The sequence below is a fragment of the Phascolarctos cinereus genome, unplaced genomic scaffold (assembly GCF_003287225.1).
Source record: "Phascolarctos cinereus isolate Bilbo 61053 unplaced genomic scaffold, phaCin_HiC Scaffold_5;HRSCAF=322, whole genome shotgun sequence".
Taxonomy (NCBI): Eukaryota; Metazoa; Chordata; class Mammalia; order Diprotodontia; family Phascolarctidae; genus Phascolarctos; species Phascolarctos cinereus.
In genome coordinates this window covers 455822695-455842017 of record NW_027555958.1, presented here as the reverse complement: position 1 = coordinate 455842017, position 19323 = coordinate 455822695, and the positions used below count along the sequence as shown (strand labels likewise).

The 19323-nt window shown below is 48.1% G+C and overlaps 1 protein-coding gene across 1 annotated transcript in view; it reads right to left on the bottom strand.

Annotated features, from left to right (window-relative positions):
- PCSK9 (proprotein convertase subtilisin/kexin type 9) overlaps window positions 1–18792 on the bottom strand; it is a 35023-nt gene extending 16231 nt beyond the window's left edge. Inside the window, 5 exon segments of the mRNA XM_020976908.2 lie at window positions 210–351; window positions 618–751; window positions 7505–7628; window positions 12357–12548; window positions 17393–18792. Coding sequence (XP_020832567.1) covers window positions 210–351; window positions 618–751; window positions 7505–7628; window positions 12357–12548; window positions 17393–17596 — 796 coding nt within the window. The 5' untranslated portion in view covers window positions 17597–18792.
- Between the last annotated feature and the right edge of the window lie 531 nt (window positions 18793–19323).

Here is a 19323-nt window from a genome sequence, read left to right as displayed (position 1 = left end):
CTTAGTACAGTAGTAGGCACATAGCAAGTGCTATAAAAAGCTTATTCCCCTGCCTTCCCCTTATATGTCCCACATCAGGGCAAGGCTAGTGCACCTCTGTACTCCCCAGAGTGCCAAACACAGGGACCACTCCTTTCGGTCTAACCCAAACCCATCATTGGATGTTCATTGGATCAGGTCTGTTTGGAACCAGATGGATCCCCACTCACCGATGAGCGTGCCACTGACCGTTCCCTTGCCTTGACAGTTCAGGACCCGGAGGCTCTGGACACTGGCCCCTTTGGCAACACCAGCATCTCTGCCACTCACCACTCCAGCCATGTGGGTTCCATGACTGTCACATTTACTGGCCTGCCAGGAAGACACAAGGAGGGGACGGGGATTAAAAATATCTCTCTGCTTACAATGGCTCAAAAGCACATCTGGAGACCCTTCATGACCCTCAGCACAGATACTGGGTCACTGGGCCAGAGGCTGGTGCTTCTCAAACCCTGGCTGGGGGTGCCATGAAAGCAGCAGCACAGTTGGGTAGGAACAGCTGAAAATCATGGCTGACATGCAAAGGGGATGGCAGATCTGGGGGTTTATGAACAAAAATGGAGGGGAAGAGGTCTCACCTGTCTGTGGAAGCGAGTGCCATCCTCCTCTGGAACATTCTCAAAATCAGTGACAATGACCTTCCCCATGATCTCCCGATGTCCGCTCTGGATGCTGGTATCCAGCAGGTATACTTCTACCCGGTCACCTTTATCTTTAATGGAAGACAGCGAGAGAGGAAATTCATAATAATAAGAACATCATTAGTGGCAACCATGACCCAAACTGTACCCAAAAGTCCATTTTGCAGAAAGTACCATACTCCTGTGACAGTGAGCTCCCCTGTCCCTGGAGTTGTTCAAGCACAAGCTGAATAAGGAATGTAGTAGGAGAGGAAACTCAAGGCCCAGTTGGCAACATAGATTCAAAAAACATTAAGGGAGGGGCAGGTAGGCGGCACAGTGGCTCCAGAGTCAGGAGGACTTCAGTTCAAATGTGGCCTCAGACATTTGACATTTACTAGCTGGGTAACCCTAGGCAAGTCACTTAACCCCATTGCCTAGCCAAAAACCAAAAACACCTTTAAGGTCTTCAACTCTAAGATTCTGTGTTTAAGAAGACCTGGCCAAGGTTCTAAATCCCTAGGTTCCCTCCTTGCTGACCCAGGGCTCCATCTCCACAAGTGAAGAGTAGATATCTTATAGAAAAGGCAGGCAGAGGTTAGAAGATGGTAGCTCTTGAGCTGCAAGGGACCTCAGAGACCATTTAATCCAACCCCCTCATTTTACAGGCGAGGAAACTGAGGCTCAGAGAGAATTGCTTGCCTGAGGTCATTCATGTAACAAGCATCAATGATGGGATTTGAACCTTCATGGCTGAAGGTCCAAATGGCACCTCCTCCATGCAGCATTTCCTGATGCCCAACCAGCAGCCGGTGTGCTCTCCAATTACTTAGTATATAGTTTGTCTTTCTTTATTTGTATTCAGATTATATCTTTACAGTGGAATGTAAGTCCCTTTGGGTCCCAAGAGATTTGAGGAGTACTCTTTCTCAGAGCTTCTAAGGCTCCTTCCAACTCAGAGGTCAACTAGACTAACCATCTAATTAGTGCATGGTTATCTCTGGAAAGTTGACATCTACTATCCTGACTGTTGGAGTAAATATCTAATCAGTTAGGGTACCGTTCTTCCTCCTCAGCTCACCATCAGCTTGTATCTCTTTTGTATATGTATATTCATTCTCTCTCTCTCTCTCTCTCTCTCTCTCTCTCTCTCTCTCTCTCTCTCTCTCTCTCTCAAACGCACACACCACACACACATAATGTATATAGTATATATATTATACTATATATAGACTTCTTCCTGATGGAAGGGATTGCCTCACTTTTATTTTTTTTTATCTCCAGCACCTCGGACAGCACCTGGCACTAAGAGGAAGGGACTGAACCTCAATTTTATTGGGATAGGGAACTCTCAAGGGAGGACGCTCCTTCCACCAAAGCACACAGGCACCTTCTCTGCAACTTACACTCTTAGAGAGTGCCTTGGGCACTGAGTTGTTGAGTGACTTAGGGCCAGGATGTGTCTTCCTGGCATCAGGCCAGATCTTTACCCACTACAGCCTTCTGCCTTTTGAAAGGGGATTAATAAATGCCTGTTGATTGGTAGGGACTGTTTCATTTTTGTATCTATTTTTTTGTCCCCAGTAGAGTGTCAGGTTGGTACATAATAGGTGCTTAATAAATGCTTGCCCAACAAAGATGCCCACACCTAGCAGGAACTCCCTCTACAATATCTCTGACAAGTGGCCATCCAACACCACTTGACCCCTGGTGACAAGGAGCTCCCTGGCTCCATTTCTAACAAGCCTAAATGTCCATAAGCCTTCTCACTCACTCTACCACTCTTCACATGAGGAATCCAATTCCATTTAGGCCAACTAACTGTAAGTAGGATTTCAGAATTTTCAAGGGACCTGAGGCAATTGAGAACATTTCCCTACATTTCACAGATGTGTAAATTGAGGCCCAGAAATGTCAAGTGCCCAAGCTCACACAGACAGTAAACATCAGAAGCAGAATTTGAACTCAGGTTGTCTGACTCTAGGGCCTTTTCCACTGTGTTACATACTTTCTCTTTCCTTAGCTGTTTTCATTTTGACAAAAGAAAGTTCAACTCTTTTTGGGGGGGAGGTGGAGGCAGAGGTAATAGACAAGATAGTGACTAATATGTGGGAATGACTGTGATACAAAAACAACATTTTAATTTTAAATGTTTTTTTAAAAGAACAGGGACTGGTTAGGAAGTGAAAGTGAGGGATCACAGCCAGATGGCGCCAGCACTCAACCAGTGTCCAAGAAATAGTATAACAACCAAAAAAGGCCTCTAGTGCATTGGGGTTGGTGATGGTGGGGAATCCTCTATAGCAGAGGTTCTTAACCCAGGTCAAGTCACCAAGCATTTATTAAGCACCTATTGTATGCCAGGCCCTGGAGACTCAAAGAAGGGCAAAAAACGTGTCCCTGCTCTCCGAGCTCACAACCAAATGGAGATGACATATAGATAAATATAAATCAGATATAGAGGATAAGTGAGATAATCAACAGAAGGCTCAAACATTAAGGTAGATTGGGAAAGGCTTCCTATAGAAGGTGGGCTTTTAGTTGGGACTCAAAGGGAGACAGGGAATGAAGACAGAGGTGGGGAGCGAGAGAGCCTTCCAGGCATGGGGGGCAGCCAGACAGAATGCTCAGAGCTGACAGATGGAAGGTCATTTTTGAGGAGCAGTAAGGAGGCTGGTATCAGTAGACTGAACAGTATGTAGTGGGGAGTAAGGTGTAAGAAGGCTGGAAAAGCCAAGAGGGGACTCTATACTAGATCCCAAGGACAACAGAAAGTTACTGGAGCTTGCTGAGTAGGGGAGAAACTTGGTCAGACTTGCACTTTAGGGAGACAATTTTGGCAGCTGAGCAGGACTAGAGGGCGGAAAGGCTTGAAGCAGGGGGACCAATCAGAGGGCTACTGCAATAGTCCAAGCATGGGGTGATGAGGGTGTGCACCAGGGTGGTTACGGAGTCCAAGGAGAAAAGGGAGAGATGTTAGAACAGACTTGGGGGACATGCATGGTAATGGGTACAACCTGGATGAAGATCCAGCCTAGGAGGCTAAAAAGGCTCGGTCAGACACGCAGGAGAGCCAGCAGAAAGCAGCATCACAAAAACCTAGAAAGAAGGAGGTCTCAAGGAGCAAAGGGTAAAACAACAGCAGTGAAAGCTACTGAAAGCTTGAAATATTGAGGATAAAGAAAAAGCTGTTTGGTTTGCTGGTCAAGAGGTCATTGCTAACTTTGGAGAGAGGGGTTTCATTAGAACGGTGAGCTTGGAAGGCAGGCTTCAGAGAGTGAAGAAGACAGTGGGAGGAGAGGAGGTGGAGGCTCCCCCGGCAGACAGACGTCAGCCATGAAAGGAAGGAGAAATGATGGGTGAGGCTAAAGCTAGTGAGGATGGGCAGATCGAGGGAGGGCTTTTTGAACAATAAGGGTGTTTGTAGGAAGCAGGGAAGTGGTTAAAGGGAGAGGAGGGCAGAAGAGGATAGACGTCCAACAACTTTTTTTTTTATCTTGATAATTGCATTTCACTATAATTGTCTTTCATTTGGTTTCCTTTTTAATCCTAGGTATTTTATGCATTTCAAACCATTATCCTGAGAAGGGGTCCCCAGGCTTCCCCAGACTTCCAAAAGGGTCTATGATACAAAAAAGACTTAAGAACATCTTCCCTATGGCAAGTTTGTGGGAAGATATGGACATATCTTCCCCATGAGCTCCTTGAAGGTCCTTTGCTTTTCTTTGTATTCCTGGCACTCAGCACAACGCCTGGCACATAGTAGGTGCTTAATAAACACTTATTGATGGACTGAATGAGAGGGAGTTGGTGGGCTACTATCTGCATTTGTGAAGGGACAGCCCACATAAATGAATCATAGAATATAGAAATTTCAGAGCTAAGAGGACACACAAGGAAGATACTTTGATAAATCCTGAAGCCACTGTGTGGGTGGGAATCATCACCCTAATTACCTGAAGCCACTGTGTGGGTGGGAATCATCACCCTAATTACTAGGACCTCTGCCTCAGGGCCAGCCACTTTCCTGCTCTGTGACAGTAAGACAGCTCAGGGATGGTTGGAGAGTCAGATAAACGAGATCAGCCAGTGTTTGGGTGAGATGGGGAGTTACAAGAGAGCCCATGATGCCCCTGAGATTTCCAGTCATAGAGGGGTGAAAAAGTCTGCTCCTCACCCACCCCGGCACATCACCCCGGACCAGGCTCCCTGCCTACATCTGCTTGCCAGGCTTCCCCATCCTCTTCTGTCCCTGGCTCCTTCCACCAGCTAGCTGCTAATTAACAGAAGTAGCCATGAATTTTCAGTGATGCTGCCTGGGGGGTGTAGAACACTGTGGTCCCCAGCGTTTTTTACTCCCCTCCATATGTATCCCCTCTACCAAATGTTCCCTTCCAAAAAAATCTGCCCTCAGCCCCTCTGTGCTGCCAGACTGTGTGAGCAGAAGGCCTGAAATCAGAGCCAGCCTCTGCCTTTGACACTCCTAGACAGGAGGGCCTCTGCAGAATGAGCCAAACCCCATCAAACGTATCCAAGCCACCCCAGTGTTCACTTCTGGTCTTGGTGAAATGCATGACTAGTGTCAAGATGAAAGGGTTCCTGCCCTTTCTGTGCAGATCACTACCCAGAAACCCATGCTTGAGGTGATTAGACACCACAAACACTTAAAAAACAAACATTTCTCTGGGCCTCAGTTTCCCCTTCTGTCAAACAAAAATCCTCTTAGCCTGTGCTATGGCTCAAACCCTGGGGCACCACAGGGCACCCTTTTTCCTAGAGTTATGCATCTTACTGAAATGAATCAGATCAAGGTTGACACTGGGGATGAAAAAAAATCTGAGAAAGGAGTTTATGTGGTTACAGCTTGAGGGAGATCAGAGGAGAAGCTGAGATTCACCAGTGCCCCCTTGTCCAGTGTTCTCATGGCAGCCCATTCAGGGGCGTTAAGACAACAACATCACTGGTGGGCAGCATTGTCGTAAGTGTTTGGCCAATGGGTGCTAAGCAGTCATGGCTGTCAGGGATGCTCAGTTAATGGGCACTAAATCAATGATGCCACTAGGTCAATGATGCTCAATGGAGGCTCAGTCAGTGTTGTCAGAGGTGTTCAGTCCATAGGGTCCCTGATTAGTCGAGAAGAGCTCACTGAATGCTGCCATGAGCACGGAGACCATAGCTGTGATCTTGGCTGACCAGGTAAGGCTACTTTAGAAAGGGAAAAAAATAACTTATGATGAGTTCTGATAAACCTAAGAAATGGGACACGTTCCACATGATACTGACATCCCACCTTCCAAAATAGCTCTAATTTTCTCCTTCTGTAAATTCTTCCTATTTTTACACAATAAGGGACTTTGGAAGTCATTTCATTCGACTTTCATGCGAATAAGAATCTCTACCATGTATAGACAAGGGGTGCCCCAGCACGATGGCATTGACTAAGGAGGAACCAACCTGCTGCTACTACTACTATTGCTGCTACTACTGCTGCTGCTGTTGCTGCTACGTGTTGCTACTGGTCATTTAATTGTTTCCCACTCTGGACCCTGGAGTTTTCTTAGTAAAGATACTGGAGGGGTTTGCCCTTTTCTTCTCTAGTATGTCCCCATTTTACAGATGAGGAACTAAGGCAAATAGGAGTTAAGTGACTTGCCCAGGGTCACATAACTAGTAAGTGTCTGAGGCTGGATTTGAACTCAGTCCTCTGACTCCAGGCCTGCACTAACCACTGTACCACCTAGTTGCTGCTACTACTACTAGCCAACACTTACATTAGTACATCAGGCACCGTGTTAAGCGCTTTGCAATCATTCTCTTTGATCCCCACAAGACCCTTGAGAAGCAGGCCCTGTTATCATCCCCATCGGAGGGCACTGTATCCAGTGTCTTCCACACACCTGCTCTGAATCCCTTTGTACCTTCCCCATTATGGGGAAATGAAGGTGTGTGTGACTGAGCCTGGTAATCTCAAAAGGCCGGTCACAAGGTGCCCAGGAACCCTGCCAGGGAAGGTCTAAAAAACACAAGGCCAGCCCTGGCCAAGGTTTACATTTCAAATATCATGCCCTCATGACACAGGCTCTCATGTTAACTTAGACTTCCAGATCAATCATCCTCAATCCTCAAATCTGTCCTTTTGGCAGATTGTACTTGCCAGACTCCGGGACTTAAAGAGCTGGGAGAGACCTTAGAACAGAGGATGTCAGAGGAGAAATGCAGCTTAGAATGGGATGTCGGAGCTGGGAAGGAGCTTAGAACAGGGAATGTCAGAGCTGGAAGAGGCTTTAGAACAGGGGATGTCAGAGCTGGGAAGGGCTTTAGAACAAGGGATGTCAGAGCTGGGAGCGAACTTAGAAGAGAGAATATCAGGGGTGGGAGGGACCTTAGAATGTAGATTGTTGGCCCTTGAAGGAACTTTAAAACACAGAAAGTCAGAGCTACAAGTGACTTTAGAACACAGAGTGCCAGAGCGTGAAAAAGAGAATGTTGTAGCTAAAAGCGATTTTAGAATATCAGATGTTGGAACTGGAGGAGACTTGAGAACATGTGTGAGAGCTGGGAGGAACTTAGACCATACAGTTCTAAAAGGTGTTTTGGTACGTAGAGTGTTAGAATTAGAAAAGGATCTCATAAGCTGCAGTGTTTGAAGCAGAGGAGAGGGGCCCTCTGAACATGGAATGCCAGTACCAAAGGGAACGTCAAGGCATCTGGTGTCAGAGAGGGGAGGGCTCTTAAAGCACAGAACCATAGAGCGGAGAGGGGCTCTAGAACCAGGCAGGCAGGCAGAGAGAAGAGAGGCGTCTTCCAAAAGACAGAAACAGAACTGAACCCAGGAGGGGTCTTACTGGGCGGAGTGTACTCCTCTGGTTTGTGTGGTGCCAGGACAATCCTGTCCAGGTTCCAGGGAATGCTCTGTGCGAAGACAAAGGCATCTTCTTCGATGTAGTTGACGTGCGGTAGCCTCAGTGCCTGCCAAGAAGCCCAAGGAACTGATAAGCCTTTCCTGAACACATTTGCTTTGGCCCAAACCGTCAGAAACCACAGGCCTTCATCTTACTTCCTCTTTGCTGAATGGCTCAGCCCCAGGTCCTGTGTAAGCTTACCATCTGACCCACCTGCTTCCAGAGCCTTCCCTCAGGAAGTTTCTTACTTATTCTCTGGAAAATGATTGAAAGGGCATTTTTGTAGAAAAGAGTAAAATCAGAGGCCAATAGTGCTGAGAGAAGCCTTAGAGCAGGGAAGGTCAGAGCTGGGGGGGAGCTTAGAACAGGGAAGGTCAGAGCTAGGGGGGAGCTTAGAACTGGGAAGGTCAGAGCTGGGAGGGATCTCAGAACAGAGAAAGTCAGAGCTGGAAGGTGCCTGAGAACAGGAAATGTCAGAGCGGGAAGGGGCCTGAGAACAGGGAAGGTCAGGGCTGGAAGGGGCCTGAGAACAGGGAAGGTCAGGGCTGGGGGGGAGCTTAGAACAGGGAAGGTCAGAGCTGGGGGGGGAGCATAGAACAGGGAAAGTCAGAGCTGGGAAGGAGCTTAGAACAGGGAAAGTCAGAGCTTGGAAGGAGGGGGCACTTCTTGAGGAAGGTAAGAGACTTGAAGGAAGCCAGGGGAGCCAGGAGGCAGAGATGAGGAGGGAGAGTGCTCCAGGCATGAGATAGAGCCAGGGAAAATGCCCGGAGGCTGGAGATGGCCAGTATTCAGATCTTGGTGTAAGTGAAGTGGAGTAAAGTGTAAGAAAACTGTAGAGGTCAGAGGGGGCCAGGTTGTGAAGGTCTTTACAAACCAAAGAATTTCCTATCTGATTGCAGAGGTCATAGAGAGGCACTAGAGTTCATGAGAAGGGCAATGACATGGTCAGAGCTGGACTTTAGGAAGATCCTTTGGGTGGCTGAATTGGGGCTGGCCTGGGGGTTGGGGGTGGGGACAGCCTGGAGGCAGGCAGAGCCACCAGCAGGTTACTGGGGTAGTCCAGGTAGGAGGGGATGAGGGCCTGCCCCAGGGAGGAGAGAAGGAGGCGTGTTTGAGAGATGGTGTCAGGATAGAAATGCCAGGATTCCACAACAGACTGGATGGGGAGAAGGGAGGGGAGGGGTGGAAGACGACACTGATGTTTGAACTTGGGTGCCTGGGAGGCTGGTGGTACCCTCAGGAGCAAGAGGTGAATGTGGATGAGGGAGGAAAGAGTGAATTCAGCTTTGAACGTGGCCTGAGGGACATCCGGGGTGAAATGTCAGCCAGGCAGTGGGTGAGGAGAATCTGTCTGTCAGGACAGACGGCAGAGCTGGAGGAATAGGTAAGAGCCAGGTCTGCTGGAGGTTTAATACTCAGTCACAACTGATTAACACATGGATAAGTGAGTCAGTGAGGTGCAAAGGGGATGTGAGGTCCAAGGGCAAAGGGCATTACTGATTGGGAAAACCAAGGCAGGCTTCCTGCAAGAGGCAGCATCTGAACTGGGATGTAAAGGATGTGTTGGAATTCACCTGGCAAATAAGGGGAGAAAGAGCATTCCAGGAAAAGGAAAGGGCTGGAGCTAAGGTACAAAGACAGGGGAGTCCAGGGAGGTGTCTGTGGGACAGCAAGTAATACAGTTTGGTTGAAGCCTAGAGTATAAGGAAGGGTTGCATGATGTATGAAGGGGAAGCTGAGAAGGAGAGAGATGCCCGTGAGAGCCGAGGATGTTGGGAAGTATGCTGGCATATTCAAGCATCAACTCTGAGCCTCTGTCTCCACATCTGTAAAATAACTGTAATAATACCTGGACCCCATCTCTCCTAGGGCTATTGTCAAGAAAACACTATACATTTTAAGGCACTAAAGAAGTGTGGTTTCCTTTAATTCGTGTTTTTTTTTTATTTTAGGCAATTGGGGTTAAGGGACTTGCCCGTGGTCACACAGCTAGTAAGTGTCAAGTGTCTGAGATCACATTTGAACTCAGGTCCCCTGACTCCAGGGCCAGTGATCTATCCACTGCGCCACCTAGCTGCCCCTCTTTCCTTTAATTATGGATGTCCCTGAACGCCAGGCAGGAAGAAACCTCCCTGGGTCTCAGTTTCCTTAGCTGTAAAATAAGGGAATTGACTAGGTGACTGGTAAGATCCCTTTTTACTCTGACATCCCCTATTCTCAGGCCCCTCCCAACTCTGACACTCCCTGTTCTAAGGCCCCTCCCAGCCCTGACATTCCCTGTTCTAAGGCCCCTCCCAGCCCTGGCATTCCTTGTTCTAAGGCCCTCCCAGCCCTGACATTCCCTGTTCTAAGGCCCCTCCCAGCCCTGGCATTCCCTGTTCTAAGGCCCCTCCAAGCTCAGACATTCTCTGTCCTAGCTCCTAAGAGTCTATGATCTTGGGAGAAAACCACCCCCAAAACCTTTATTACTAAAAACATCAGGCAGCCTCACTCTGGTGGGCAAGGGATGGCCCTCCCATGTGCACTGGTAGGCTGGGGTGAAGACTCCATGCCTGTAGTGTGCCTCAGTGCTCACAGCCCCTCTGCCCCCAGGATCTTAGACCTCCTCCAAGCCCTGGCTCAGAAGAGCAGCACTTTCCCAGAGAAGAAACCTTATCCTGTGTTACATCATCTTCAAGGAAGCTGCCCAGAGGGGCCTCAAGTCATGGCTTTCAGAACAGCTCCAGTATCTCTGGTGCTTCATAGATGAAAACAATCCCCCAATCCAACACTTCTTAAGTGCCTACTGTGTTCCAGGTTGGGGATACAGAGACGCAAAGCCAGAGTTCCTGCTGTCCAGGGGCAGATGACCCAAGATACTCCAAGTGAAGGAGAATGCTGGGTAATCTGAGGAGGAAGGGAACACAGTGGAGGGGATCCAGGACAGTGTGGCGGAGAAGGCTGCACCTGAGCTCGGCCCTCAAGTCACCTAGGAATTCTCAGCAGCAAGAGGAGGGCGGGGGTGTTCCAGGCTTGGGGCCCAGCCCCACAGAATGCCCCTTCTGGAAAACAGCAAGCAGACCAGTTTGGCTGGAATGGAAAGAGCCGGGAGGAAAGTGAAAGAACCATTTGGCACACAGAAGGCACGGCAATGTTCGTTGGTTGGTCGTTTACGTTTGTGAATGTCATTTCTGTTGATAAAGTGGAAGCTCCCTGAGGGCAGGTACTGTTTCAATTTTTTATCTTTGTAGCCCCAGGACCTGGACAGTATCAGGCACACAGTACATACTTAATGAATACTTACTGATGGACATCAATCTAGTCTGGAAAGGGGAATGAGGGAGATGCAGATGACCATCATGGCGGCTCAAAGCAAGGGGACCAGGAGTGAGGGAGGGGGGCCTGAGCTGCACCAACCTCTCTGAGATTGGGAAGAGGAGAGGAGAGAGGATGGAAATGTGTGTAGAGCATCGGGTCAGAACTCTAGAGGCGGAGGGAACATCTGGTCCAACGCCTCTATAGAAACTGAGGTTCAGAGAAATGAACTAACTTAGCCAAGTCACACAGGTAGAGTAATGATAGATGGAGACAGACAGACAGGTAGATGGATAGATGATAAATAGGTGGAGAGATAGATGAGTAGAGATGATAGATGGAGAGAGAAATAAGGGATAGGTAGGTAGACAGAGACAGATGATAGATGCACAGAGAGAGAGAGAGGTCAAATAGATCTTACCTCTATAAGAGAAAGAGGGAGAAAGGTAGATAGATAGCTGGATGGGTGGCTAGAGGTAGGACAGATAGAGCATGACAGAGAGAGAGAGAGAGAGAGAGAGGGAGAGAGAGAGAGACAGAGAGAGAGAGAGAGAGAGAGAGAGAGAGAGAGAGAGAGAGAGAGAGAGACAGAGAGAGACAGAGACAGAGAAGAGGAGAGGACAGACAGAGAGACAGAGACACAGAGAGAGAAGGGGAGAGAGAGAGAGATAGAGACACAGAGAAAGGGGGAGAGAGAGAGAAGAGAAGAGGAGAGGAGAGGAGAAGAGAGGAGAGGACAGAGAGACAGAGACACAGAGAAAGGGGGGGGAGAGAGACAGAGACAGAGACAGAGAGAGAAGAGGAGAGGACAGAGAGAGAGACAGAGACACAGAGAGAGAAGGGGAGAGAGAGAGAGAAGAGAAGAGGAGAGGAAAGGAGAAGAGAGGACAGAGACAGAAACAGAGAAGGGGGGGAGAGAGACAAAGATAGAAAGAGACAGAGAGAGAGGAGAGAAGAGGAGAGGACAGAGAGAGAGAGAGAGAGACAGAGACACAGAGAGAGAAGGGAGAGACAGAGACAGAGACAGAGAAATTGAGAGACAGAAACAGAGAGTAACCAGGCGCTGTGCTAAGTGCTGCAAATACAAATAAAAGAAAGACTTTCCCTGCCTTTAAAGAGATCACACTCCAATTAGGAAAGACAACACATAAAGAGAGCTGGAAGTAAGCATCAGTGGTGGGATCTCAACTCAAGTCCTCAGACTCCAAATTCAGAGTTCTTCCCCCTCTCCTCTGCAGCTTTCTGCACAGTCACTTGCTGAGCGAGGCACTGCAAGGATTATTGTTCCCATTTAAGAGATAAGGAAACTGAGACTTAGAGAGGCTAACTCCTTGCCCAGTTGCCAGGGCTTCTCCAAACCCAGCCCAGGGGCTTCCCACCCTGTCTTTAACAATCCACCCCTTCATCATTGACTGTCACAGTAACAAATGCTCCCTCCCTGTGGACTCCCTCCTTTGGAAGGCTGAAGGACCAGGGCTGGAGGGACATCTGCAGGCCTTACCATATCCAGCACATCACTGCTCATCTTCACCAAGAAGCCGGGAAAGAGATCATGGAAGACATGGAGGATCTTGGTGAGGTAGCCATGCTTGGCAGCCCGAGCCTGGAGGTGGTGGATGGTGCGCTCTGTCTGGGATTTGTGTGTTTCCTCCTTCAGCACCACGAGGTAGTTGCCAGGACGGCGCCAGGCGTGCTAGATCCCAACACAAAAGGGCACACAGCAGCTTACAAATACTGACTCATTTGATCCTCACAACAACCCTGGCAGGCAGGTATTGTTATTATCCCTGTTTTTCCCCATTGAGGAAACTGAGGTAAACAGAGGTTAAGTGACTTGCCCAGAGTTACACAGGTAGTTAAAGTGTCTGAAACAGGATTTGAACTCAGGTCTTCCTGACTCCTGGTATAGCACTCTATCCACTTTGCCACGTAGCTGCCACTAATGCCTTTACTTAGGACTCAAAGGCAGGGTAGAAAAGTCCCCACCTTCAGGGTCAGCTAGGTGGCGCAGCGGATAGAGCACCGGCCCTGAAGTCGGGAGGACCTGAGTTCAAATCCGGCCTCAGACCAAACACTGGACACTTACTAGCTGTGTGACCCTGGGCAAGTCACTTAACCCCAACTCCAAAAACGAAAAGTCCCCACCTTCCAGGAGCTTGAACCCTAATGGAAGGAGTACAGCAGATGCTTGATCACTGGAGAAGGACGAGGGCGAGCCCCTCTCAGCATCCCTGACACGCAGACTTAGCAGGCAGAGCGGACTAGGCTGGGACCTGCCAGCTGATGCCTTCAGGTGCTAACATTCTGGGTGCTAGGGTCCCCCCCCAGGGTCAGCATTCTCGTTCGTGCTATCATCTCCAGGTCCGCCCTTCAATGTCCTAAGGTAGCCACCCTAGACGACACCTTTGGCACCTTGGCCTGGAAGACTCCAAAGGTCTTCTATTCAGGTTCGCCCTCCCTCCACACACACACACACACACACACCACACACACACACACACACACACAAACACATGCACCATATACCATCTTCTCACAAGAATCAATGAACAAGCATTTATCAAGTAGCTACTACATTTGAGGCTTTGGGCTAGGTGCTGGAGGCACAGAGACAAATGTGGAATAGTCTTGCCTTCAAATATCTGTACATACAGACACACACATACATGTATGTGTGTGTATATATATGTGTGTGTGTATATATATATGTGTGTGTGTATATATATGTGTGTGTGTATATATATATACATATATGTACATATATATATATATATATACATATATATATACATATATATATACATATATATATGTATATATATATATACATATATATATATATATACATATATATATATATATATATGTATATATATATATAATACATGTATACACATACACAGCTGGATGGCACAGTGCACAGGGCACCAGGCCTGGAGTCAGGAAGATTCATCTTCCTCAGTTCAAATTTGGCCTCAGACACTTACTAGCTGTGTGACCCTGGGCAAGTTATTTGCCCTTGTTTGCCTCAGTTTCCTCATACGTAAGATGAGCTAAAGAAATGGTGCACCACTCCAATATCTTTGCCAAGAAAACCCCAGATGGGGTCACAAAGAATCTGACATGACTGAAAAATTATTGAATACCAACAAATATGCAAATATATATGCACATACATGAACATATATATATTTATATATGTGTGTGTATATAAGCATATATACAGACATAATTACTACAAGGTGATGGAGGGAGGCACTAGACAGCCCCAAACCTTGGCCAGCTCCATCCTCCTCACCAGGAACTTTCAGACCCAACCGAAGCCCAGCTGAGGGGTTAGCAAGGTTGGTTACCTCCCAGACAGTACCCGAGAGAAAAAAGCCAGGGAGGGGTCCCCAAAGAGGGACATTTTTTGAGTTTTCTATTTGTCTTTATTAAGTAAATGAAAAAGATCTTTTCATTTAGGGAGCATATAAAATCAAAACATAATGCCATTATATCCATATAGCAGATTCATGAGCAAAAGATGAATTCTGACTTTTTTTTTTATTACCTAACCATACTTCAATCTATTTGAGAAATCATTTCATTTGTTCAGGTTGCCACAGCAGCAAATTCAAGAATATAATAGATACTGTGTTTCACATCTGCTCTAAAGCCCATTTGAATTGGATAATTCTACCATATTATTTTCACAAGTAATCAGGCTTCTTAAAAAAAATGCTGCCCATCCTACAATTAGACAGAAAGAACCCCTAATACTTCTGTTTAGTCATCATCGTCAAGGAAACCAGTTTCTTGCACTCCAGAATTCAGTAGCTGGTCTTTCTTAAACTTCCAAAATACGAAATGAGAGAAAGGCGAGGCCCAAGTTGTGTAAAGAAAAGCTATGTTTTATTTCCACAGCCACAACCTGCTTTTCCTTCTTCTTCTATATGTAGGACAAAGGAACTGTTAATTTCCTCCATGTACTGAAAGAAAAATTCTGTTTTATTGGACTTAAGAATTGTATTAATAATTTGACTAAAGGTTTTTTTTTTTTATTTGGGACCATGATTTCATGTCAGCTTGGGTATTCTTCCTGGGGAAAAAACAAAATCTCTGCTTGAAAGAATAGTGTGATTCATTAGGCAGGGAGTATTGTAGCGCTGGTAGTGATAAAACTAGCATCTCTATCTACAAACCTATGATTGATCATCTGCCGTTATCTTCTGAGTGATATTCAATCTTTCGGTCTTTCATTGCCTCATCTCTAAAAGGGGCCAATAGGAGATAGCACCTCCATAGGATCCTAAGAGGATGAAGATAAAGATTCTCTGAAGAAGCCTGGCTCTTGTACTGTTTAAAGGCATTTATGGTAAGAAGACATGCCCTAGTGTTTGTAGTGATATTCATTATGCAGGCCAGTTAAAAAAAAAAAAAGGTCAGTGGAACAGGGATCTTTCTTCAGGGAGGTGAATTTAAGATGTTTTGGGAGAGAATGCAGAATATTTTCTAATAGGTTGTGGGTATTTGAGAAAACATAGTTCAATGATCAGAAGTGGGTGGATGTGAAAATGATGTAAAAATATACATGGTGTAGAAGATTTTAAACCGCATGGGTAAAACTTTGGAAAACAGCAGATTCTGAGGAAGTTTTGAGAGTAGATAGAAATTTTCTTACCCTGGCTTGCAAAATTACAAGATATTTTTGCAGAGAAGAAGAAAGGAATCAAAATAGATGAATTCTGTTTTGTTGGTAATATTCTTGGGTACTCTGTCTCTGTTTGAGAGATCTTGGTTAGGTTACTCTGGGGCTGAATGTGTCAGAAAGTAGATGGTGATTAATTAACAAGACCACATGAAGTCTGGGGACATTCTTTACCCATCAAAGTCTTTCCTAAAAACACCGTCAAGAGGATCTGATTCTGAAATGCTGGCAGAACCTAATAAGCATACTAGCTTTTATTTTTTTCCACTTAATAGTATCTTATTCTTTCTAATTACATGTAAAGATAGTTTTCAACATTCACTTTTATAAGATTTTGAGTTTCAAATTTTTCTCCCTCCCTCCTCCCCTTCCCCCTGCCTAAGACACCAATACATGTACAATCATGTTAAACATATTTCCACATTAGTCAGAGGGACATTCTTAAATAGGATTCTTTATCCAAGCACATGTTCATGCCAAAAAGTATCTCTTTCTCCCCAGCGGGGAGGCATTTCTCTTAAATCAAGCCACATGTGTTCCAGCAGGGGCTCAGAGCTCCCAGTGGACAGGAAGTTATTTTTCAATTTTCCAAGTAAAGACGGTGGGGGTGTAACCTTCAAACCAGCATGTCCAGATGTTCATTCCCTGCACTAAGCTCTGGCCTTTGCCCCCACCCCTGTTTCACAGATGAGATGGAAGGGACTTGCCCTCAAAGAGCTGGAGCTAAGAGCTGGGTACTCTAACTTCCCAGTTAGTCTGTCTTTCCTGGAATTACAGAATTTGGGGAGTTGGAAGAGATGCCATTATCCCACCCTGCTATACCATTTCCCCAAGCTGCTTCTCCCCTCTCAGACACAAGGGTTGGGGCTGAACAAGATGAAGTTCAGAGAGCTGGGAGGGAAGGGAGCCTTGCGCGGGTGGGGGTGGGGTGGGGTGGGGGGGGGAGCTCACACCACTTTGAAAACCTCTGCCTCCTCCCTCTAACTCTCAGTGTCCTCATTCTGCTAAAAGAGGCTTCAGGGAGGATCTTGTAAAATTCTTTCCAGCTTAGGTTACATCTCCAGTTCTAGGGGCAACTCTAACCTTCAGTGGTCTCTGTTCTTACGCTCAAGGTTAGTTAGGATTGATTTTCGATCTGAAAAAGGCCTTAAAAACTATGGGGTCCAACCCCTTCACTTTACTGATGAGGAAACTCGGGTGTAATGGATAGCTTGTGGACTTGGAGTAAGTTTCAAATACTGCCTCAGTCACTTACTGGCTGGGTGACCCTAGACATCACAGCCTCCATTTCCCCATTTGTAAATTAGTGATAACATTAGTATCCACCTCACAGGGTTGTCGCAAATGAGACAATCTGGGTAAAGTGCTATCTATGTAAACGCTATTATTATCAAGTGACTTACACTGGTCGGCTGCAAAGTATCTGAATCAAGATTTGAATCCAGGTCTTACTGAGAGCAAGGCCAAGGCCCTTTCAGTTTTAACAGTCTATGTTCCTAAGGTTTGATTTTCTAAGCTCCTCTCCACCTCTGACATTCTGTTCTAAGCTCCCCTCCACCTCTGACATTCTGTTCTAAGCTCCCCTCCATTTCTGACATTCTGTTCTAAGCTTCCCTCCACCCCCGACATTTGCCGTTCTTAGCTCCCTCCCGGCCAGCTAGGACATTCTCCGATCTTCATTCTAACATGTTGTCCTCTGCATTCTAGCATTCTAAGCTCCAAGGAGCCCATCAGCTCCAGCTCTGGCCGTTCGCTAAGCCCTGGACGGCAGTGCCGGCGGGGCTTCTGACATCCTGCCAGATTCCAGGCAGGTCCCTCTCCCAGTCTCAAGTTGCCCACGCGCCCACCTTGTTGCTGCGGTAGAAGGCTGCTGACGCCACCTGCTTGACAAAGTCGGTCTGGTTGTCCTCCTCGAAGGGGAAGGCGAGCGCTAGATCGTAATCCCCTTCATCGTCCTCCTGCGCACAGGCCGGGCCAGGCCCCAGGAGCAGCAGCAGCGGCAGCCCCAGCCCCAGCAGGAGCCAGGGTGCACTCAGAGTGCAGGCGCCCATGCTTCTAGCGGCTTCTGGGAGGGCTGGTCTAGGAGCTGCCGGGGCGAGCGCCGGGCTGGGTGTGGGGTCAGCGGAGGTGGAGCCGGGGAAGGTGGCAGCCTGGAGGGCCAGCAGCTCAGCCCCGACTGCGCCCCGGGGAGGCGAAGGCTCGGAGCCCGGGGACACACGCGGCTCAGCCCCGAGCCTGGGTCGGAGGGTCCGAAGCCGGGGGATGCAGCTGCGGGGCTAGGGTCGGGCGCGAATTTGGCGTCCTCCTGGCCAGCGGAGGAGGGCCTCGCGGGACTAGGCTGGCTGCGGGGCAAGGATGCCTACGCTGTCACCTGGCAGCTCCGCACAGAGCGCGAAGGGAGCCCCTTCCTCGAGGACCCTCCCTCCTTCCTCGCCCCTCCCCTCCCCCAGGCCTGCCCCTACTGTGCGGGTGCGGGCTCGGGCTGGGAAGCTAGGGCAGCTGCGGCCCGCGGGCAGGTACCGGGCTGGGTACCTTTCCGATCCCTTTATGCGAGACTGCTGCGCTCCTGGGTTGCGCTCTGGTGCTCTCTGCCGCGGTCGGATGGCTTTCCCTAAATCCTGCGGGGCGTGTACGTGTGACGCCCAGGGCTCAGGGAGATCACGCCACCGAGATCCCATCGGACGATCTTCTCAGATTAAACATTAACGGGGCGGGGGAGGGGGTCCCCCCAGTCTGTTCAGGGAGGTCCCTGCCTCTTTTCCCCTTGCCGAGTCACATTATCGCACTGTGCAAAGAAGCAAGGGAAGTGGGGAGAGCGGCCCCTAGGAGAGTGTCACACCCCCTCTCCCCACTCTCTCGGCCCCCAAGAAAAGGCACTGAGAGTTAGTCCCTCCCCTGGGGTGGGCGCGTCGGATCCCGGGTGCAGATGGACTGCAGGCTAAGCGGGGAGATGAAGGTAGAGGAAGGGAAGGCGCGGCCACTGGGAGAGAGTGGGGTGGGGGTGCGGGTGAGGATGGAACCTGGAGCTCAGCCTTAGAATTAGGAACACCCCGGCTTCCGGTCCCAAATGGGCTAGGGTGGGAGGAGGGGAGAGTGGAGGAGATGGAGAGGCAGTTGGTGTGAACTAAGATTAGGGAACCCGGGAGGGCCTCCAGAGCAAAGACAGAAATTGAAAGAGCCCCATCCTCCCAGACCAGGCGCAGAGGATTCCGTAGGGCCTGCACTCTGCCGCCCACCTGCCAAGCTGCTTCGGAAGTTCACTTGCATGCTCTTGGAGACCGAAGGCTCCTCCCAGAACAGGCAAGTATATTTAAAGGCTGTCTATTGGATGTTACAGGCATTCATGATAATAGCTAACATTCACGCAGGACCTATTATGTGCCAGGCATTGTGCTAAGCGCTTTCCAAACATCTTATTTGATGCTCACAACCCTGAGAGGTAGGTGCTATTATTATCTCTAATTTTACAGGTGAGGAAACTGAGGCATACAGATGTTAAGTGACTTGCCTAGGGTCACACAGCTGGTGTCTGAAGCAGGATTTGAATTCAGATAGTCTTCCTAATTCCAGGTCCACTGCTCTATCCTCATGCCACCTAACAGCCTAAGTTCTGTTTTAAGGTCTGTTAACAATATTTTACTGAGGCCAGTCTGTAACCGAGGAATAAGGAAACAGCAGGCCAGAGACAAAGTGCCAGTAATCAGGTAGCTGTGTAATTAATTAGTTTCATTATGAGGAACAGATTTTTAAATCGGGAATTCTCCTAATCAGAATTCCA